This window comes from Arachis stenosperma, chromosome 4, assembly GCF_014773155.1.
Source record: "Arachis stenosperma cultivar V10309 chromosome 4, arast.V10309.gnm1.PFL2, whole genome shotgun sequence".
Taxonomy (NCBI): Eukaryota; Viridiplantae; Streptophyta; class Magnoliopsida; order Fabales; family Fabaceae; genus Arachis; species Arachis stenosperma.
Genome location: NC_080380.1, coordinates 434,173 through 455,055, shown reverse-complemented (window position 1 = coordinate 455,055; position 20,883 = coordinate 434,173). Strand labels below are relative to the sequence as shown.

General features: G+C 30.1%; 1 protein-coding gene across 18 annotated transcripts; it reads right to left on the bottom strand.

Moving 5' to 3' along the window:
- Nucleotides 1-14,696: 14,696 nt before the first annotated feature.
- Nucleotides 14,697-18,451, bottom strand: LOC130973579 (transcription factor GAMYB-like). 18 transcript variants are annotated; one of them, XR_009084189.1, is made up of 5 exons: nt 18,379-18,417; nt 16,789-16,892; nt 16,608-16,718; nt 15,967-16,113; nt 15,482-15,656 (listed from the first exon to the last, which is right to left on the bottom strand). XR_009084189.1 is itself a non-coding variant. In XM_057898182.1 (4 exons), exons 2-4 carry the CDS (start codon nt 16,846-16,848, stop codon nt 15,248-15,250), a joined length of 513 nt encoding a protein of 170 aa, XP_057754165.1. In that variant the 5' UTR covers nt 16,849-16,892; nt 18,387-18,451; the 3' UTR covers nt 14,697-15,247. The 18 variants fall into 18 exon arrangements, 11 of the variants coding, with proteins under 11 accessions (XP_057754165.1, XP_057754161.1, XP_057754167.1 ...); XM_057898182.1 differs by lacking the exon at nt 15,967-16,113 and having other exon boundaries at nt 14,697-15,656; nt 16,675-16,718; nt 18,387-18,451; XM_057898178.1 differs by lacking the exon at nt 15,967-16,113 and having other exon boundaries at nt 14,697-15,636; nt 16,608-16,710; nt 18,387-18,451.
- Between the last annotated feature and the right edge of the window lie 2,432 nt (nt 18,452-20,883).

Here is a 20,883-nt window from a genome sequence, read left to right as displayed (position 1 = left end):
ACTGTTATACATTCTGCTGATGATGAACCTGGTCCTTCCACTAGACCTCCTGTTGATGGGGGAGATGTACAAGTTGATAATGATGGTGATGATTTGCATGATGAACCTGCACCTCAACCTGAGGTGCCAGATGTTGAAGTTCTACCTGAACCACCAGTTGAGCCTGAATTGAGAAGATCTACTAGAGAGCGTCATCCTTCTCAGAAATACTCTCCCCATGAGTATGTGATGAACACTGAGACTAGGGAGGCAGAGAGCTACCAGGAAGCTATGTCTGATGAGCATAAGGAAGATTAGTTGAAGGCCATGCAAGAAGAAATGAAATCCTTGCATGAGAATCATACTTTTGAATTGGTGAAGTTGCCGAAGGGTAAGAGAGCATTCAAGAATAAATGGGTGTTCAAGTTGAAAGCAGATGAGAATGTCTCACGGCCAAGGTACAAAACTCGATTGGTTGTGAAAGGTTTTGAGCAAAAGAAAGGTATTGATTTTGAGGAGATTTTCTCTCCAGTTGTGAAGATGTCCTCTATTCGAGTTGTGCTTGGATTGGCGGCTAGCTTGAATTTAGAGGTTGAGCAGCTTGATGTGAAGACTGCATTCCTTCACGGTGACATAGATAAAGAAATTTATATGGAGCAACCAGAGGGTTTCGAGGTTAAAGGAAAGGAGCACCTTGTATGCAAGTTGAAGAAGAGCTTATATGGGTTGAAGCAAGTGCCAAGACAATGGTACACGAAGTTTGATTCCTTCATGGAAGGTCATGGGTATAGTAAGACTTCTTCTGATCATTGTGTCTATGTTAAGAAATTCTCTTATGGTAATTTTATAATTCTCTTGCTTTATGTTGATGACATGTTGATTGTTGGTCATGACACTAAAAAGATTGAAAGTCTTAAGAAAGATTTGAACAGATCCTTTGCTATGAAGGATTTGGGTCCTGCAAAAAAAATCCTTGGCATGAGTATCACTCGTGACAGGAAGAATGGGAAACTGTGGCTGTAGCAGCAGAAGTACATTGAGAAGGTTTTAGAGAGGTTTAGCATGAGTAATTTCAAACCTGTTAGTACTCCACTTGCTAGTCATTTCAAGCTGAGTTCGCAGCAATGTCCTACAAGTGAGAAAGAGAAAGCGAAAATGAAGAAGATTCCATATGCATCTGCAGTTGGCAGTTTGATGTATGCTATGGTTTGCACCAGGCCGGATATTGCTCATGCCCTTGGAGTTGTTAGTCGATTTCTCTCTAATCCTGGTAAGGAACACTGACAAGCAGTGAAGTGGATTCTCAGATACCTTAATGGTACTTCCAGAGTTTGTTTATGCTTTGGAAGTGGCCAACCTATGTTGGATGGTTACACAGATACAAATATGGCTGGGGATCTTGATTCGAGGAAGTCTACTTCTGGTTATATGATGACTTTTGCAGGGGGAGCTGTGTCGGGGCAATCTCGACTTCAGAAATGTGTCGCTTTGTCTACTACAGAGGCAGAATACATTGCTGTTGTTGAAGCTTCTAAGGACTCTTGTGGATGAAAAAATTTCTACAAGAGTTAGGGATCAATCAAGAGAAGTTTGTGTTATTCTGTGACAGTCAGAGTGCTATCCATCTCAGCAAGAATCTGACATTTCATTCCATATCGAAGCACATAGAGGTGAGGTATCATTGGATACGTCAAGCGCTTAAGATGAAGTCATATACACTAGAGAAGATTCATACTGATGATAATGGTTCAGATATGATGACTAAGAGTTTACCTGCAGTGAAGTTTGATTCCTGCAAAGAGAAGGCGGGCTTGATAGAGCAGCCTATCCCCACTTGAGTTGGTGAGGGGGAGATTTGTTGGTGGGTCCCCAACCAAGTGGGGTCCACAAGTTTTAAAAGAAAAAAAAAAGAAAACAAGAAGTGGCTAAGAGCCACGGGGAGAGAGAGTGAACTTCTTTCAATTTGAAAGAAAGAAAGTGAAGCACGTAGCAGCAGTGCCAAAGGGAAGAAGAAAATTGGGGAAAAGCCAACCTTGATCACATTGATTTGGTAAACTTGCTCCATTTCTTATGAAAATTTAGTATGTTATTCCTGGTGTAGAGATGAACATTAGGATATAACTTGCTTGCTGTATTACCTTCTCTTTTACCTTCTCTTTTACCTGATTTGAGATACCCACATTAGGATATTTATTATGCAATAGATGTATTTTACAAAAGGTCAAGCAAACATGCTCAAGAGCAAAGGTGTTTAAGGTCAAAAGAGTTTTGATAAACACAAATGCTGCATTGAAAAATTATACACATGATTGATTGGCTCTAGTGCAAGTGGGAGATTATTGTGATAATAATATGCTCAAGATCCAATCTATCATGATTGGCTCTCGTGCAAGTGGGAGATTATTGGGAATAAGTAGTATGACCACAATTCAATCAATCACGTGTCAAATAATTTGTTATTGTTATTATATTAAAATGTTAATATAATAACATCCTTGATTAAATTTAGAGATTTATCATTGTAATAGTGATCACAATATTGAGAGATAAATCTTTTATAATTTAATCTAAATTGTTCTTGGTCACAGGATTATTAAAAAGGACATTAATAATCCGGAAAGATCAATATATATATATAATGGTCTTCATTGGATGAAGATTAATAGATCTCATTTATTAAATTATATATATAGATGGTGCATATAGAGATATGATCACTGAACTGACTCACTCTGAGAATTCCTAATGGTTATAATTACCGTATATTTGTCAATAGGATATTCTCAAGATGAACATAGTAATAGAGTTTCTTTTGACCTGCGACTGTCATAGAAATTAACAATGTATTTATTATACTTTGATTTCGGACACCTAATACCCTAGGGTGCTAGTTGAATGGATATTGGGTATGATTTAAATACTTGTAGAATTAATGATCAGTCAATAAGGAATCCGTCAACTCTCGGTAAAGAATTTGAGCTCTATGATTATAATGATTGAGATGAATAAAACCTTGGCAAAGGGGATTGAATGAATGAAGAAATGAGTTTCTTAGGTCATTCACAGTTCATTATAACAATGGTAACAAGTTAGAGTTTGACAATTAAACCATACTCTAAAGATTAACCAAGAGCTGGAAAGATGGAAGGAATTATACTTTGTTCTTCTGAGGTTCTTAGTAAAAATAGATTACTTCAAACTATCGGGTCGTTGAGGAGTGTTGCTAGACGCCAACTTTGATTAGTAAATTTAGTATGACTAATTTACTACCCGCTTAGTATTGAACCTATGGGGTCACACACTAACGAGTGTTCTAATCTTTGCTATAGAATTATTTAATTATTATTTTGATTTGATCAAATAAATAATTATATTAATTCAAATGGAATATTATTATATTCTTTGCTAGCACCAAGAATATAATAATAATATGATAATTGAGAATATTAAATGAGATTTGAGAATAATTAGTTATTCTATTTTTGAATTTGAATTATAAATTTGGATGAGATCCGAATCGATTATGTTTTAAATTGTTATGATATGATTCATAAAATTTAAAGGATTCAGATTTGGAATTTAAAGATATGTTTAAATTTAAATTGAGAATCAAATTTAAAATCAGTAACAAATCTCATACTATATATATGTATGCCAAGAGTAGAGGAATGTCATACAGATGAGAATAACAAGGGTTTTATTCCTTTACCTCTACACACATAAACGTATGTGAGCCTGATTCTTAGAGAAGAATTTTTTGGCGTGCAAAGAGTTGCAAGAGGTTTCTCAATTTAGATCAGATGTCCATTGGTCAAGGAGTTGACAGCAAATATTGGTCTCGGTGTGGATACGCATAGAGTCTTCGTACAATTGAAGAATAAAGTTTTTACTAAAGCGTCTAAAGGTATTTAAATCTGATCTATATATTATTGGAATAAAGTTTAAGCACAAAATAGATCTTTAAGGATTACTTTCTTTTCTTTCGCTGCGTGTTATGAACACATGGTAATCCTTCAGTGTTGTTTGCCTTGTTGCGACTTGCTTGTACATTGAATTGAATCTCTTGCTTGTACTATTTGTTTGTAAATGTATTAAAGTGATTACGAATTGGCATTTGACTGAAGATTAACTATGTGGCTGAGAGACGGGTAATGTAACTAGTTTTATATTTAAAATTTGTTTTGAGTTTAGAGATTTTAAAAAGAGGTAATTAGTTAGCTAAAGTAAAACCAAGAGTATTTTCAAAGGGTTCAATAAAAATAAAGTTTTGTTGAGTAAAGTTAATTATTTGCACTTTATTTCATTACTTTTACGACATTCCTATTCCCTACTGAGAACGGGTAGTTTGTTCTTACCCCAAATCTTCCACCCTTTCAGTGACACAGGTTCGGAGATTCAGTAAGAAGCTGCAGATGATTAATAGATTTACTTGTGATTCCTGTTTTTTTATAGAATTTCCTCGCCCTTGTTACTTCAGGGTTTTTATTTTATCCAGAAAGATAGGTATTGTATTTGAATTTTACATTGAATTTAATTGTATAGCATCTATTATTATTAACAATTATGTGATTATTATTATTTGAAGATCTTTTGTTATGTGATTTTAATTACTAAAATCAATTTTTTAAAATTTTCTTAAAAACTGAAACGCGATATCGACGTAAAGGCTCAATATTAAATAGATAATAAAAGAAAACCGGTTAGTAACTCCTTAATTTTGGTACGATCATGACGTGCTATAAGTTAGGGTGTTACATATATGGCTTGTCTTTTGATGTATTTCTTGTGAAATCGTTATTTTTTATTCCTTACAGAAAAAAAGACACCCAAAAAACCTGCCACAAAATATAATGTAAGCACATATATTTTAGACCAACTCAATTTTTTCTTCTATAAATATAGTTTATTTAGAGGGTTAACCATCAAAAATGACCCCAAATTATTTAAACGTTGACAAAAATACACTTGAATTTTACTATCTTGTGAAATGAGGTGCATTTGGTGCTATTGTTATTTATTAACCTTATTTTTTATTCCTTACAGAAAAGATGGCACCCAAGAAACCTGCCACAAAATATAATAGAAGTAGATATATCTTATACTAACTCAATTTATACTTGTATAAATATAGTTTATTTAGAAGGTTAACCACCAAAAATACTCCCGAATTATTTAAACGCTGACAAAAATACACTCGAATTTTATTATCAACAAAAATATCTTCAAATAATTTAAAAACACAACAAAAATACCCAATAGTAAATATATATTTTCAAAAAATGCCTTAGAGATTGAATTTTGATAAAATTTTTTACAAGCATGATTATAAAAATAAGATATTATTATACTTAAAATTTGGTAATTTTTCGTTAACTATATATTTTTTTATAATTTTTTTGCTAACAGCCAACAATACATTTAAAAAAATCACAAAATAATATATATGTAACAAAAAATCACCAAATTTTAAGAATAATAATATCTTTTTTTTAATCATGCTTGAACAAAATCGCATCAAAACTCAATCTCTAATGTATTTTTTGATAAATACATATTTAATGTTAGTTTTTTTGCAAGATTATCTAACATTAAATATGTATTTTTTAAAAAATATATTAAAGATTTAAATATAATTTTTTACATGATTAAAAAAATGAGATATTATTATCCTTAAAATTTTGTAATTTTTTGTTAAGTATATATTTTTTTGTAATTTTTTGTTAACAACTAATAATACTTTTAAAAAATCACAAAAAATATATACTTTAAAAAAAACCAAATTATAAGAATAATAATATCTCATTTGTTTAATTATGTTTGCAAAAAATTACATCAAAATTTAATCTTTAAGGCATTTTTTGAAAATATATATTTACTGTTGGACATTTTTGTCGCGTTCTTAAATTATTTAAAGGCATTTTTGTCAATAGTAAAATTCGGATGCATTTTTATCAACATTTGAATAATTTGGGAGCGTTTTTTGTGGTTAACCCTTATTTAGATGATTCTCGTTTGTATGCAGAAAATTCATGATTTAAAATGCTCCACAAGACTCCTACATGATAAATTCTAAAACATGAGCGATGGAAAAAAAAAATTATTGTGGTGAAGTAGGAGTTTAGGGTTTGTTGAGGTAAAGTAGGCTTTAGGATTTGTTTAGGTAAAGTAGGGTTTATTGAGTTTAAGTAGGGTTTAGGGTTTATTGTGATGAAGTAGGATTTAGGAATGTTTTAGGTAAAATAAGGTTGTGGATCGGGGGTTTTAGAGTCATGAAGTATGGTGTAGGGTTTGTTTATGTCTTCTAGAGTTTAGGGTTTGTTGAGTTAGACATGAATTATGGTCTGTTGATGATAAATTAGGATTTAGGGTTTGTTTAGTTCTATTAGGAGTTGGGATTTTTTTATCTGAACTAGTTTATGGTTTAGTAAAGTTAACTAGAAATTAATTCGATCGGTAAGTGCATATAAGTGACAATTTTGATATGTTTATTAAAAAAATATTGTGTTGTTTACATGGCTTTGAAAATCGAATCAGACTGGCTGGTCGAACCGGTCTGATCGTGATTCGGTAGCATCAATAGTTTGGTTCCTCTTCTAAAACCATTCAATCGAAAACCGAATGCGACTTGCTGAGCCGGTTGGTTTTACTAAAACGACGTCGTTTCAATTCACTTTAAAACGAAAAAAAAAGCCAGCCTTTAACCTTGAGCCCCAGCCCCTAGCCCCTTTCTTCAGATTTCAGAGAGCATTCAAAGCCAGGGGACAACTGCAATCATAGCCTCCATCATCACTGCAAGGCGTGAGCCCTTGCCGCCATTTGTCACATACAGGAATTTTTCTCTTCGTCCTGTCAGCGTTCTCCAAGTCTCCAACCCCTGTTCACTCTCAGACTCACCAATCGCAAGCGCGTAGCTTCTTCCTCGAGCATTCGTTGTTTTCTTTTTTAAATTTTTATTTTAATAGAATTGTTTAAAATAATATTTGCTAATAAAATATTTTAAAAAATAAGTCACATAATTAAAACATATATATAAAAGTCTAAAATAAAAGAACAAAAGTTAATTAAAAAAATTAAAAGAATGTAATCGAAAATCCCTAAATAATACGCATTCAACACCGGACAGATCGCCTACATCCAATCCCTTAAAAGAGTCTCAACCACTCTTCGAGAATACATCGACAGAGACAAGCCTCGTGAGTTCTCGTTGGACACCGCCATTACCCTCCTTTTGCAACTGGGAAGAAGACTGTCCCTGGCTTCGTTCCTATTTCATTAAAATCGTTTACACCGGCAGCAATGGAGTTTGGAGTTGGACCAAATTCTACACTCAAAATGAATTATTTAAAACGTGGTGGTAATCCGGCAGTTTTGGTTGAGGATAGGCCTCGATCTTCGGTAATGGTCCGGGTTGAAACATATTCTCCAATGCACCATTATAATGGCAATGATGGATTTTTTGGTATGCAATTTTTACCTGTGAATCCTTTAAAGGTTTCTTAGGGAAGTTCTTTGGTGCTGATCATGAAAATAAGTATGTGATGTTGACACTATGTGTTTACATATTAGTGTGACATGTGTATGGAGACGCTTGGGCCCAATACATTGGGTTTTATTGTTGGTATGACATGAATTTTCAGATTAAAAACAAATGAAAAGAAGGACTTTGAAAAGGAAAAAAAAAAACGGAATACTGATAGGTGAAAACTCAGGTGCAGTCGACTTTACGTGAAGTTGATAGTTGAGAGCCGTTAGATGAAAATTTGGTCAAATCGCTTAACAGCTCTCAGTTATCAACTTCACGTAAAGTCAACTGCACATGAGTTTCCACCATAATAGTATTGTACTAATTGTAGTAATAATATAGTTAGGAACAATACAAAAGAAAATAGTACAGTTAGGAAAAAAAGAATAATATTAATTATTTTAATATAATTAGGCTCAAAATATTCATTAATTAATAAGCTATATTTTCGAATTCTTAAATTTAAATTTATCTATTTGATGTAAATATAAAATTGAATTATATCACTATAAAAATTATTTATGTCATAAATTTATGTACGAACTACATGAATATTAATATTAATCTGGAAATTGAATATGACTTTGCTTGAATTGAGGATTTCTTGAAAAAATAATTGTTGTTTTGAAATAATTTTTAGAAAGATAGTTAATGGTTGTTAGTTTTTACATTAAAAATCTAACAAAATTGACTGAATGAATTTTAAGTTATTATGTAATAGCAAAGACATAACATACACATTTGATTACATTTATAATGAAAATTTTATTCAATTTTTTTAAATTAAGAATAATAGAATTCTAGAATTTTAGAGTATATGTTACCGACCTTAATATTTTAGTGTTTTTTGTTAGTAGTTAAATAATTTGACGACTATTCATATTTTATAGTTACAAATATAATTACAAAATTGGATTTAAGTTTTATAAAGGATTTAATTATTCTGTTAATTTTTATATTTTTTTTATTCAATTTTTACACTATTTTTAATTTTATAATAAGAATTATTTCGTGTCAAAAACGTTAGAATTTAAAATTATATATCTATATTGACTATCCATATTAAATGTAAATTTTTAATTAAGTTTTTTTTAATTTTTTTTCCTTTTCAATTGTTAATTCTTGTATATGATGTACAGTGATTTAAAATATTTAAAACTAAACTATTATACAATTTTTAGTTGAAAAATAGTAACTATAAAATAGATAATTAATAAAATTTATCTACCGTAATGATTCACTTGCAAAATCTTAAACTATAATAACTTAACTACAAAAATGATAAAATTATAAGAAGTATTATAATTACTTTGAACCATTATAATTTCAGCAGTGTCATAAACTCATGTAATAAATCCACACATAACTTTTTTTACCCGTCCTTGGATAGAATTTTTTCTCGTGGGTAGCATTACCCATCCCTTCTGGATCTCCTAGCAAATTATACAACACATCCTCAAACAAAAAAAAATGTATAACAGCAGCTGACTGAACCCATCCGGTATGACTTGCTTATTTAACCAAATTACCAAACCATTTTTCCTAATGAAATTCTTAAGCAGAATCAGTTCCGTTCTAATTTGTGCACGATTGTGATCTCACTATCGACGTGTCTTTTGCTAATGTTGATATGCAATACCAACATATTATGCTTATCTTTGATGTAAGCACCACAGATTTCCCTTTTTCTTATACACGATCATGGTCTAGTGTCATGATTCTCACTAAAACCATTACTACATTTTTTTTACTCTTTCAGCCAACTAAAAATAAACAAATTTTTTATTCCTCCTCCAGAGTTTTAGACTATGAATTATTTTTATGGATTTCACTTGCCTTACAAACAAAAATTCACATGCCAAAACGGGTTCAATTACAAAGAAACAATAATGAAACCAACACACATTAAAGGCTAATTTATTATTTTTAGAAATTAATTAATTTAAAATAAATATTAGAAAATAATTTTAAATATTATTTTTTTATTTTTTTAAATAAATAAAAAAATAATTTCAAATATTATTTTTTTATTTTTCTAAATAAATAAAATACATATTTAGACTCAAGAATATGAATTGAGCCTAAAAAATTTACTAAAAGATAAGTAACTCTCAAATTGAGTCATTTTTATTCAGTCAAATAACAAATTTTAATTATGTGATCTCATTCATACGAGTCGGATCGATTTTAGATATAGGTCACTACAATTCATATATGATCCGATTTGAAAAGTGTGCAATCTAATTTGAAAAACATATTAGATGGAGAACTCCACTATTTCAATTATCACTATTAAAAGGATAACTGGCATTAAACATGGGATAATTTTTTATTCTATAAAAAAATATTACTCATGATCATTTAAAGTCATTTTCACAAAAAAGACTAAGGGCTTGTTTGGGTGAACTTTTAAGAAAAGATCTTTTTTCGAGTTATCTTAGTAAAAGTAATTTTATGTTTGAATATCTCATGTAAAAAGGTCTTTTTATCTATTAATTATGTTTGGGTATAACAATATAAAAGCACTTTTTTGTTCATTTATTACATGAAAAACATCTTTTTTTAAGGAAAAAAAATCTTTTAAAAACAGATGTAAATTACAACTTCTCAAAAAAGATCTTTTTTTTTAATTTTACTAGTACTTTTACTTTTACTACTAGAAATTTACCAAACACGTTAAAAAATAAAAAAGATCTTTTTCCAAAATGGCGCCCAAACACGCACTAAGTCTAATCTACAACTCTATAAATACTCTAACATTCAAATATTTTTTTCAATCCAAATTCACTTCAATATATTAAAATTCTTACACTTAGGTCTTATTTTTCATTTTACTTTCATCTTCTTCTTTATCACTTTGGTTGTATTCTTTAATTTCAAAACTTTAGAAAGTTAAATTTATTTATTTTTATTTCAATTATTACAACTTCTTTTATTATTCATTCTTTCTCTATTTCACTTTTTTTTATTTGTGAATCCAAACGTTTGATAATTGATCACCTTAATCAAAAAATAAAAAATTTAATCAAACAATTGAATAGCTGAGTAAATTGGTAATGCACTCTCTTATATTAGTTGTGTTATTTTTGAAGAATAAAGGTTTACCGTATAAAAATTAATAATTAGAAATAGAGATGAATAAAAATACAGCAACGATCAAATTAAATTACATTTTTTGACATATAAGCATATGTTTTCCTGTATGTAAAACATGAATTTTATAGTATTATAAATGTGGAATAAAAAGAAAATAGCTTTATAAATGTGCCATTAAGCAATTTTTAAAAATAAAGAAATTAAAATTTATATTTATACTTATATGCATTTCTTAAACGATTGATATGTGTTTTATTATAACAAAAATATTATATGTATATTAAATTTAACTATAAAAATTAGGTATTATGTATTTATATTTAAATATATGTGTTATTTAACTAATTTTTAATATCTATTTTATATTTTAACATATAATATTATACTAGTAGCTAATTTTGATGACTAATTTTAGTGTATATCTAATACAAATGTTATTATAGTGGCAAAAATATCAAATTATTAAAAAATAAAAAATATTTATAGTACTGTTTGGAACTTTGGATTGATTTATAAGATAAAATTGATATAATTACAATAATTTAAATTGTATTGATTTGGTGTTGTTGTCTAATATAATCCAATTGATTAAAACGATTGCAATTTACATGGTATAGATTTAAATTTATTTTTTAATTTAATCTAATTTAAACTATTATAATTTCAATTGAAAAAATATAACTATTTGAAAGATTTTTAAATTACAAAATAAAAAATTTAAAATTAAATAAGATATAATTTAAATTACAAAAAATTTTAAAATTCAAAACTTGAATCCATTTATAACTCATTAAAATTTGAAGTTATTGAATGAAAATATAAATAATTAAAAAATAAATAAATACAAAAATTAATTTATTTATTTACAAAGAAAATTTTTACTGGTATACACACTTAAGTTTCTCGTCAACCAACTAAAAGTAACAAATTTTAACTTATCCTAATTTAAATTAGGTCTATAGTGAAAGAAGTGAGAGTTGAACTAACAATCTCTCACGTAATAACCTACAATAAGTGAGCAATTACTACACTAGTCAGTTAATTTAGTAATTTAGAGCATTAGTTTTTTATTTTGTTTATTTTATTAATATGTATAAAATTCGAAATGATTGAATTTTATATTTACTTTAAAAAAATTTGATATTTTTGTGGGTAGGGTAGGGTTTAGAACTTTAGGGTACGAGTAAGATTAGGGTTGAGAGATTCTCAACTCGCGGATAGAGTAGAGTAGAGTTTCAATGAAATTTTTAACTTACGAGTAAGATTAGAGCAGAGTCCAAATCCTACCCTACCTATTCATTACCAGTACTAATCTCAAGGGCTTAGTTTAATTTGGCATACTAGTTGCTAAACACTTGAATTACGACTTTCTTTAAACTGTGATCAATGTTCAACAAAAAGACACTGTTGTCCTTAATTTTAACCACAAAAAAAGAATTTAAAAAACTCTACATAACATCTATACAACGAAAACCTGTATATAAAAGTAAATTGATACAGATTTATAGATGGTCTGGATTGTTTCTTTCAAGGGTCAGATTTGCAAAGCTCGTTAGGCATCGGCGCAGCGCAATGGCTTGACCAAACTGTTAATGTCTTTTTTTTTTAAATGGATAACTTTTTAATAGGATGTAGTGTTTTGACTTTATTATTGTTTCCTTGTAATTGAACCCGTTTTGGCATGTGGATTTTTGTTTGTAAGGCGAGTGAAATCCATAACATTAATTCATAGTCTGAAATTCTAGAGGAACAATTTTTGTTTTTTTATGACGATTAACAATTTTACACTGAAGTATACTCATTAGATATTCATAATATATATACCAAAAAAAATTATTTATCAAATATTGTCCACCGCGATGATTTGGCATTGCTTCTTTTGGAATAGATAAAATTATTTTTTGATGAAATTATTTTAACTCCTAACATTTATTTTTGATGGTTTCTTTTATACCTCAATTAGATAAAAATAATTTGGTAAGAGTTTAATTTTAATACACTGACACAGTCGTTTAATCATATTTTTTATGACTATCCATGCAGTCAATATAAAATGTGATTAATGTGACATTATGTGATTAGATAAACGTGTAAAACTAGTATACCAAAAGTAACTTATTTCTTTTTAGTTGGTATATATGAAGCACGGACACTTCGCTGAGTTGTCGTGTCTGCGTGTCGGACACATTTCGGACACGACACTCCCCGACACTCGTCCGACACGCGTGTCTGCTGTGTCCAACTGTATCTTAATAAAAAATAAAAAATTCTTTTCCGGACACACCTGGACACACCTAAATACCATCATGTGTCAGCGTGTCCAGTCTTATTCTTAACATATATTCTTAAAATAAATTTAGATATAGTATATATTATTATTTATCAAAACAAAAAAATATTTTAAACACTTGATATAATTAAAATAAGACATTAAAAATAATTAAAAATGTTAATTTATATTTTAATATTAATAAAATATCAAAATATCATTACAATTTATCTAAAAAATACTTTATATTTTATATGTATGCGTATTCCCATGTCATGCAAGATTTTAAAATTTACGTGTCGTTGTGTCCCGTGTTGTGTCGTGTCCTGTATCAGTGTAGTGTGCATCATAGGTTGGTATTATTTCAAATTAAACATGTGACAATTTAATGCCATAGTATTAATAAATAAACAAATTGCATTTTAAACCCAATAATTTATATTTTTTTATACTTTTACCACAAATATTAATTAAATTTAAAAACATATGACATGTTATTTATACTAATTTTTTTTTTAACTATCTATTGAAAGGCTAAAATATTTATTTTGATTAATATTGCGAAAGAAATAAATGCTCATTTTAATATTTCAACGATAATAATTTTTTAGCATTAATATTAAAAAAATTAAAATACCATTTTAAGTTAACTTAAGATAAAAGTTATCAATTCAAATTAAAATGAACAGTTTGTAACATCTTTAAATATTATCAAAATAAAATATCAATATTAGACTTTAAAATTAAGAACTTTGAGTAGGCTAATAAATCATTACTATATCATTGATTATCCCGCGCTTATTACAATTGCATGTTAGCGTGCTAATTTATATGAAGGTAAACAATTATTTTAATCTCCGACGTTTATATCAAATCATAATTTGAATTTTAGTGTTAAAGAGAAATATTATAAGAAACAATTCGAGAAATGAGATACATAATAATAAAAGTCACAAGCTTATCTAATGCATAAAAAAGGTTTGTTTAAACTCTGTATTTATTCGAATTGAGAATAAGTTTGTAGCTTGTTGGAAGAAAAAAAAAATCAAGCTTTGATCACAATTTCTTATCCATCATAAACACAAATTACAATATTATATGCAATTAATATAATTCCTTTTGATTTTAAACCATGCAGATTGTAGAAGAAAATTGAGGATATTATAATCTCTTATATTTATATTTAACATTTTATACGTTATCTTTAATTGTTTATTATATATGCTAAATTAGTACATAAATAAAAAAAAATCTCGAATTTGGATTATTTAGTTATTAAAATATAAAATTTCATTAATTTTCTATCATATATTATACCATGAATAAACAACACTTGAGTAATTATTCATGAAAAAATAATTTCTAATATGAAACGAACAAATCTTTGCTAACCTGTAAAAGAAAAAAAAAAAGCCCGTTTGGGAGATTTACTGGTTAAAAGAAACACTGATATTTTAAGAGATGAAAGGTATTGAAAGTTGAAACTGATAGTGAGACACCCAAAACCCCAGGTTTCTATTTGCTTCCTTCAATTTCTGAAAACAGGCACAATGAGAATCACAAGGTACGCCAACCAGTCCGCATTCCTTCTTCGTTTGTTTCCCTCTGATCATTTGAGGCTGGATGCTCATTCTCATTTTCCAAATGCTCTTAGCAATAATAATAATAGTAACAATGTTGAATCTGAGGTTGATTCTGCTGTTGCCTCAACAATACCACACTGCCGTGTCACTCTTTACACAAATGGATTTTAAGGGAATTACTCCTTCTTTGATTACTCTTAACATCTTGATCAACTGTTTCAGTCACTTGGGTCAGATGAATTCTGTTTTCATTTCTGACCCAAGTGACTGAAACAGTTGATCAAGATGTTAAGAGTAATCAAAGAAGGAGTAATTTCCTTAAAATCCATTTGTGTAAAGAGTGACACGGCAGTGTGGTATTGTTTGATCTTAACAAGGGATCCTAAAATCCGACCAAATTCAACTTGGGAGGCTGGATGACGCTGATTGAGAAGCTTAGTGAAAGAGGCAACAGCAGAATCAACCTCAGATTCAACATTGTTACTATTATTATTATTGCTAAGAGCATTTGGGAAATGAGAATGAGCATCCAGCCTCAAATGATCAAAGGAAAACAAACGAAGAAGGAATGCGGACTGGTTGGCTTACCTTGTGATTCTCAAGGTGCCTGTTTTCAGAAATTGAAGGAAGCAAATAGAAACCTGGGGTTTTGGGTGTCTCACTATCAGTTTCAACTTTCAATACCTTTCATCTTTTAAAATATCAGTGTTTCTTTTAATCAGTAAATCTCCCAAACGGGCTTTTTTTTCTTTTACAGGTTAGCAAAGATTTGTTCGTTTCATATTAGAAATTATTGTTTCATGAACTACAAACCTCTGCAGCCATCCGTGCCCATTTGTTTCCCATTTTAGCATGAAGCTCAATGATCCGGCGCTCTTCTTCTTCTTCGGTGAATGCGCCCTTTCTTAAATCTGGTCTCAAGTGATTTGCCCACCGTATACGACAACTTTTTCCGACAAGTCCTGAATGCCTTTGAACTGCATTCCAATTCCCTTCTCTATGCTTCTTGACATAATCTACTAAAATTGCATCCTCTGCTGAGGTCCAAGGACCTTTCTTTAAATGACCTTCTCCTCCCATGTTACTTTCACCACTATCCTCTTCAACCGATGAGGATGAGCGGCGACCCTTGGAGACTTTCCGACCATCACACTTGTTCGTCATGGTACTCATGGCTCTCAATGTACCTACAAAAATATCTAACAAGCTAAAAACCAAAGAAAAATAATATTTATTTTTGTCAGAATAGCCAGCACAATAGGAATATAAAAAGTAAAAGATATCTACTTATTGCTTAAAGCAAACAAAGATGATGAGTAAGATTAGATTACCCTTTTTTACATCCTATAATCACCCCAAAAAGTGAAACAATTATTTTTCCAACAATTTTAGAAAATCCAAGTAAAATAGCATGGAGAATGTAAGATTTGAAAACAAGGTAAACAAATAACTGTCTATTGACAATTATATATCTCATTATGCATAAATATGTTGGTGTAGAAACAAAGAAAGACAACCTTTATTTCAGGCAGAGAAGAAAAGCGAACGCTCTATGTATACATTTGAGTTTTGTTGAACGTAACTGGAAAGAATGACTGAGAATGAAAGTAACGAGGGATCACTAGCTTAGCTTTATATAGCCGTCACGAAAGTAGAGATTGCGACTGCTTCAAAAGATAAGTAGGAAAATTTTAAAATAAAATAAAATAAGAGTTCTTTTAATTTTGAATTTTTTAAAGATAAGTTATTTGAAATTTCGAATATGGTTTTAAATAGATTTCGAAGAAGCTTCATAATTACAACTTTATCTGTGATATCTTTAGTTATTTATTTTCAAAAAAAAAAAATGTGGTCTACACAACAGGGGAATACATTAAAGACTTTGTGAAACAATATTTAGACAGCTTGATACAAACTGCAACTACAAAATGTAGAAATTAATTAAAAAACTTAGGTCCATAGAAGGTAGTTCCATGTTAAGTAATCTTGAGTTCAAAGAAATAGAAAAATCAAAAGATAAGTGTTCAGTGAAAAGGTAGGATGCAAGGCTATTCCATCATAGCAATATTAAAAATCAATAGGGAAAATTTTTCCTCTAGAAAATTCACTTGAACAAAGTCATAACATATTAACACATGAAGGCAGAGGATCATACAACCTGTGATTTTCTCAATTCTAGTGCCAGCAATGAAGTCAGGAAGCTGAAAGGTTTGTCTCTCTATTACCTCTTCTGGTTTTGTAAGTTCCTTTGTCCTGCCAAACTTTTTTCCTGAAACATCAAATATACAAATTGAAAGGAAAGAAAAGTTAATGTGATGTAATGCTTTTTAAATTCATACCCAGTGTACCAAGGAACCATGATAAAAAATGTTAATGGGTTTCATCTGCTTCTTCTTCATCTTCCCTTATTCTTTAACAGATAGTCGGGTGGGTGAGAGCCCATCTGTTTTTGTAATGAGGAAAATGTTAAAAATGAAGATAATAGATATAGTATGCATCCTGCTCTATTGAGCCTAGGCTTCATGGCAGTGTGCTACATATATAATTAATACTTTTTATGACTAATGTTAAAAAATACAAACAAACAAATTAACTAAACAAACATATTCTTCCTCTTTTCAACAGAATTATTGATTACATATCTCTACATAACTATTGATCGATTTAGATTTTCTATTAAATCTTTTTAGTGATTTCAAATGGTACAATCTTCTTGGCAGTTAAGCTTCCTGACCTCAGAAACATATGAACTATGTACACCTTAAGATGCTTCATTAGTTATCCTATGCTAAAATATAGTTACTTTAACTTGTTGTCTTCTTAATTTAAATGAAAAAAAAATTCTATTGATACTGCTGGGCTTATATTTTTACAAAATGAGAATATTAGTAATTGTGAGTTCAAATTCCATAACAGAAGACCTGTTTGTTTGTTCTACATTAAAGAAGCCTTTGCTTGTTGACGCTATAAGCATCATTCTTGAACATTGAAGCTTTGAAGGAAGAGAAGTTAAACAAACATGTCTTCAAATAAGGTATTGAAATCAGTGAAAGATGAAAACCCAGAATTGCAGAAGCATATTGGTTGCATCACCAAACACCTTCTTCAACTTCAGGTATTCTTCTTCAAAATCGATTTTATTTTTCTTCTTTTTGTGTTCATAGAAAAATTTGATTGATATGAACATTATCACATCTGAGAAGGACAACTGCATTATTTATATTTTCTTCTGTTCTGTTTCATTTTCAAGATTTTTGCTTCATGGAATTTTAATCAAACATGTTTGAAGAAGAAAATTTTGATGAACATGAACATGTGAGAAGGACTAGTCTTCGTACATACATAAATTGTTTCACATATATATCATGTGTATTGAGGTGGAGAGGCTTTGTTGGTTTGCTGTCCTTAGAAAATGAAAATTTTTCACCTTAGGCCTTCATATAGGATATAGTTTTATTTCTTCAGTTTTCATTTGTTTTCGTGTGGAGTGATTCCGGTGGTTAAAGTTCTCTGACTCCACTTAGTTACTAAATAAAAGCAAAGCATTTAATTGACTGAACTATTTTATTTATTTATCTTCCATTTTGGTTCCTTATTCTCCAAATTAGATTTGACAGAAGCTGGTAACTGGAGTTAAATTTTGGAGCTGAGCACTTTCTTTTCTTTTTGTTATTACATCTATATATTTTCAGAAATCAGGTTAGAATACATATTCAAGTAATGTTCACATCAGAACGAAGTTAAATATTCACATTTTTTAAAGTAATTGTGAGTTCTTTCTGATTTTGTGATCATTTATTGAATGAAAATTACAAAATAGAGTTGTTTTTTGGTTGAACTCGCATTTGGGGGTGTAGATTGAATCAAAATCCTATTCTCAGAGGGATAAAATCAAATGCAAAAGAGACCATGGGAGATCAAGTTCGTACATACTTACAGGGAAACGAAGCTTGGAGTAACCTCAGGGATTCCATTTTCTGGATGCTGCTCCTCGATGTTAATGAGTTTCACATTTCACTTCCTCGCATTTAGTAGGGTAGCTGTACTTGTGTTTTTTTTTTTTTTTTTTCCGGGTCAAGGTTAAGCCAGGCAAAGCCCAGCCAAAGGCAAATAAAAGGAAAGGAGCCCCGATGAAGCAATAGCTCCCAGTCCCATGGCTCTCCAATTCTCAAACTAGCAAAAGCCTACCCCACTTACGTGATTATTTTTGTTTCCTGTCCTTGGGCTTAGGCCCCTTTATGACACCCAAACGATCGACCACAATATTTTTAAGTTTTAAAATAAAACTAAACCCCTTGTCCCCAAAAAAAAGAAAAAGCTAAATCCACAATAGAAGTAAATAATCATTTCTGACTATAAAAGATTTAGGCACTGATATTTTTATCTATAAAAAATAAATTTTTAAGATAAAATTATTCGAACCCTAAAAAATTATCCAGCATAGTATATGTATATGTTCCAGATATATACTTGCAAGAGGGACGAGGGTGAGCTTGTGGTTGATGGTGGTGCGACGGTTTGACGGAGATGAAAGAGAAAAAAAGGGGGTTGGCGATGGGATGGAAAGAAGAAAAAGAAGAAAAAGGAGAAGAGGGGGGAGTGACTCTGGCAGAGTGAGGACAACGGTGAGCTCGTTGGTGAGAGGAATGGAGATGGCAGGGGCAGTGATGGTGGTAGTAGGATTTGGAATTGGGGATATGATGATGGTGCAGAGAAAAATTAGAAGTTAAAATTAGATTATTTTAAAGGGTAATTTGAAAATTTTATTTAATTTTTTAAGATTTGAGTAATTTTGTTTACAAATGTCCATCTTTTATGGGTATAACTTTAATTTATATCTTTTATGGGCAGAAATGTCAACATTTGAATCTTTTATGGTCAGAAATAGCTATTTATTTCATCTTAGTTTGCTAATTTATATCAAGAGTAAGAAACTATTTTGATCTCCAAAGTTTAGCTTAAATTCTAATTTGGTTCCTACTATTACAAACATCTTATATTTTTGTCCCAAATTATTTCAAACGATTTAACGTTGTCTTACCATTAGATTGACTCAAATATGAAAATTTTTTTATATTAGTGGTCGTTGGTGGGTCAATTTTACTTATGTATTGAAATCAGATATTATATTAGCTCTTTAATATGCTAATTGTTTGTATGAAATTTAATTGTGTGACAATAATTAACCTAATTAAAATTTTTTGAGACTAATTAAAATTTTTTGAGACTAAAATAGGACGTTTAAAATATTGAGGACCAAACTAGAATTTGACCTAATCGATGGAAACAAAAATAGTAGTTTACTCTTTTGGTAATATCTTTGGATAAATTAATGACCTTCGTTACGAGACATACCTGAAATGAATTTATGTGTAATGGGCCTAATAAAGAGGCCAGAGGTGATAGTATAAGTGCTTTGAGTGCCTTCAAACCTCAACTCTGAAATGATGATGGGACGTAGCTGTAATGGAATAACGATACCTAAGTTAGGAAGAGTTCAAGCAGATTTAAGTGAATTGGGATCTAAAAATACCTGAACTTAGGGGGTGTTTATAGAAGAGAGTGATGAGTTGGTTATCACTTTATTGAAGATTGACTTGTAGGTAGTGGGTAGTTGTTTCCCTTAGTGTTTGAGAAGTAAGCCCATGTTCTAGCAGTTATCCATGAGAAGGATAACATCAGTAGTGGTGGGGGAGGAAGCAATGACTTGCTTCCCAAGTTGGCCGGGCTCGAGTTATGGTTTCCGTGCCCCAAACAAGTCGAGTATGCTGACGCGCAACCCTTTGAGCACCTCTTAGTGGCTTCGACTGATTTCTTTGATATGGATGAATCCATTGTTGGTTGATTAGCTAAATTTGGGTCATGACTTTAATTAATTGGCCCATGGTAACAGTGTCCTTGCTCGAGGTTGGAGTTGAACAAGTCGGACCTTGAGCAAGATCAAAGGTATTCAAGACGAATAATTGTTTCTCATCAAATTGATTGTTGTCCATCCTCCTGTCACAAATTACTTCTTCGAAGTCAGCCATCTGGACGTGATTGATAGAGATCAAATTTTGTTTAAAATAAGATCTTTATCCTGAAAATTTGGTAATGTTATATTAAATGAATTTTTAAAATTTTTTTTTAGTGTGAATGATCACATATTTTTAAAAAATAAAAAAAAATTTAGAGATCAAATTTTGCTTCAAAAATTTTTTTTGTGTACTTTTTAAATATTTATTCAAATATTGCCACAAAAATTCGTATTAAATGGATAAGTTGTTTGCTAAATATAAAAGTTTTCTGTCACTTGCAGAAATATAATATTTACTAGTTATTTTTGTAGCATTTTCAAATTATTAAGGGGCTATTTTATGAATAATATTTTTTAGGAACCTATTAGTCCGCTTAAGAAGTGTCCAAGATTCAAATTCTACTTTGTGCATGCAGCA

Bases quoted from the DNA above. Each gene is read 5' to 3' on its own strand.
- LOC130973579 (XM_057898178.1), bottom strand. From the start codon at position 16,848: ATGAAGAAGAAGCAGATGAAACCCATTAACATTTTTTATCATGGTTCC. The intron at 16,711-16,788 runs GTATGAATTTAA...TCAGGAAAAAAG, and splicing joins ATGGTTCCTTGGTACACTGG to TTTGGCAGGACAAAGGAACT. The intron at 15,637-16,607 runs GTTGTATGATCC...ATATTTTTGTAG, and splicing joins TAGAATTGAGAAAATCACAG to GTACATTGAGAGCCATGAGT.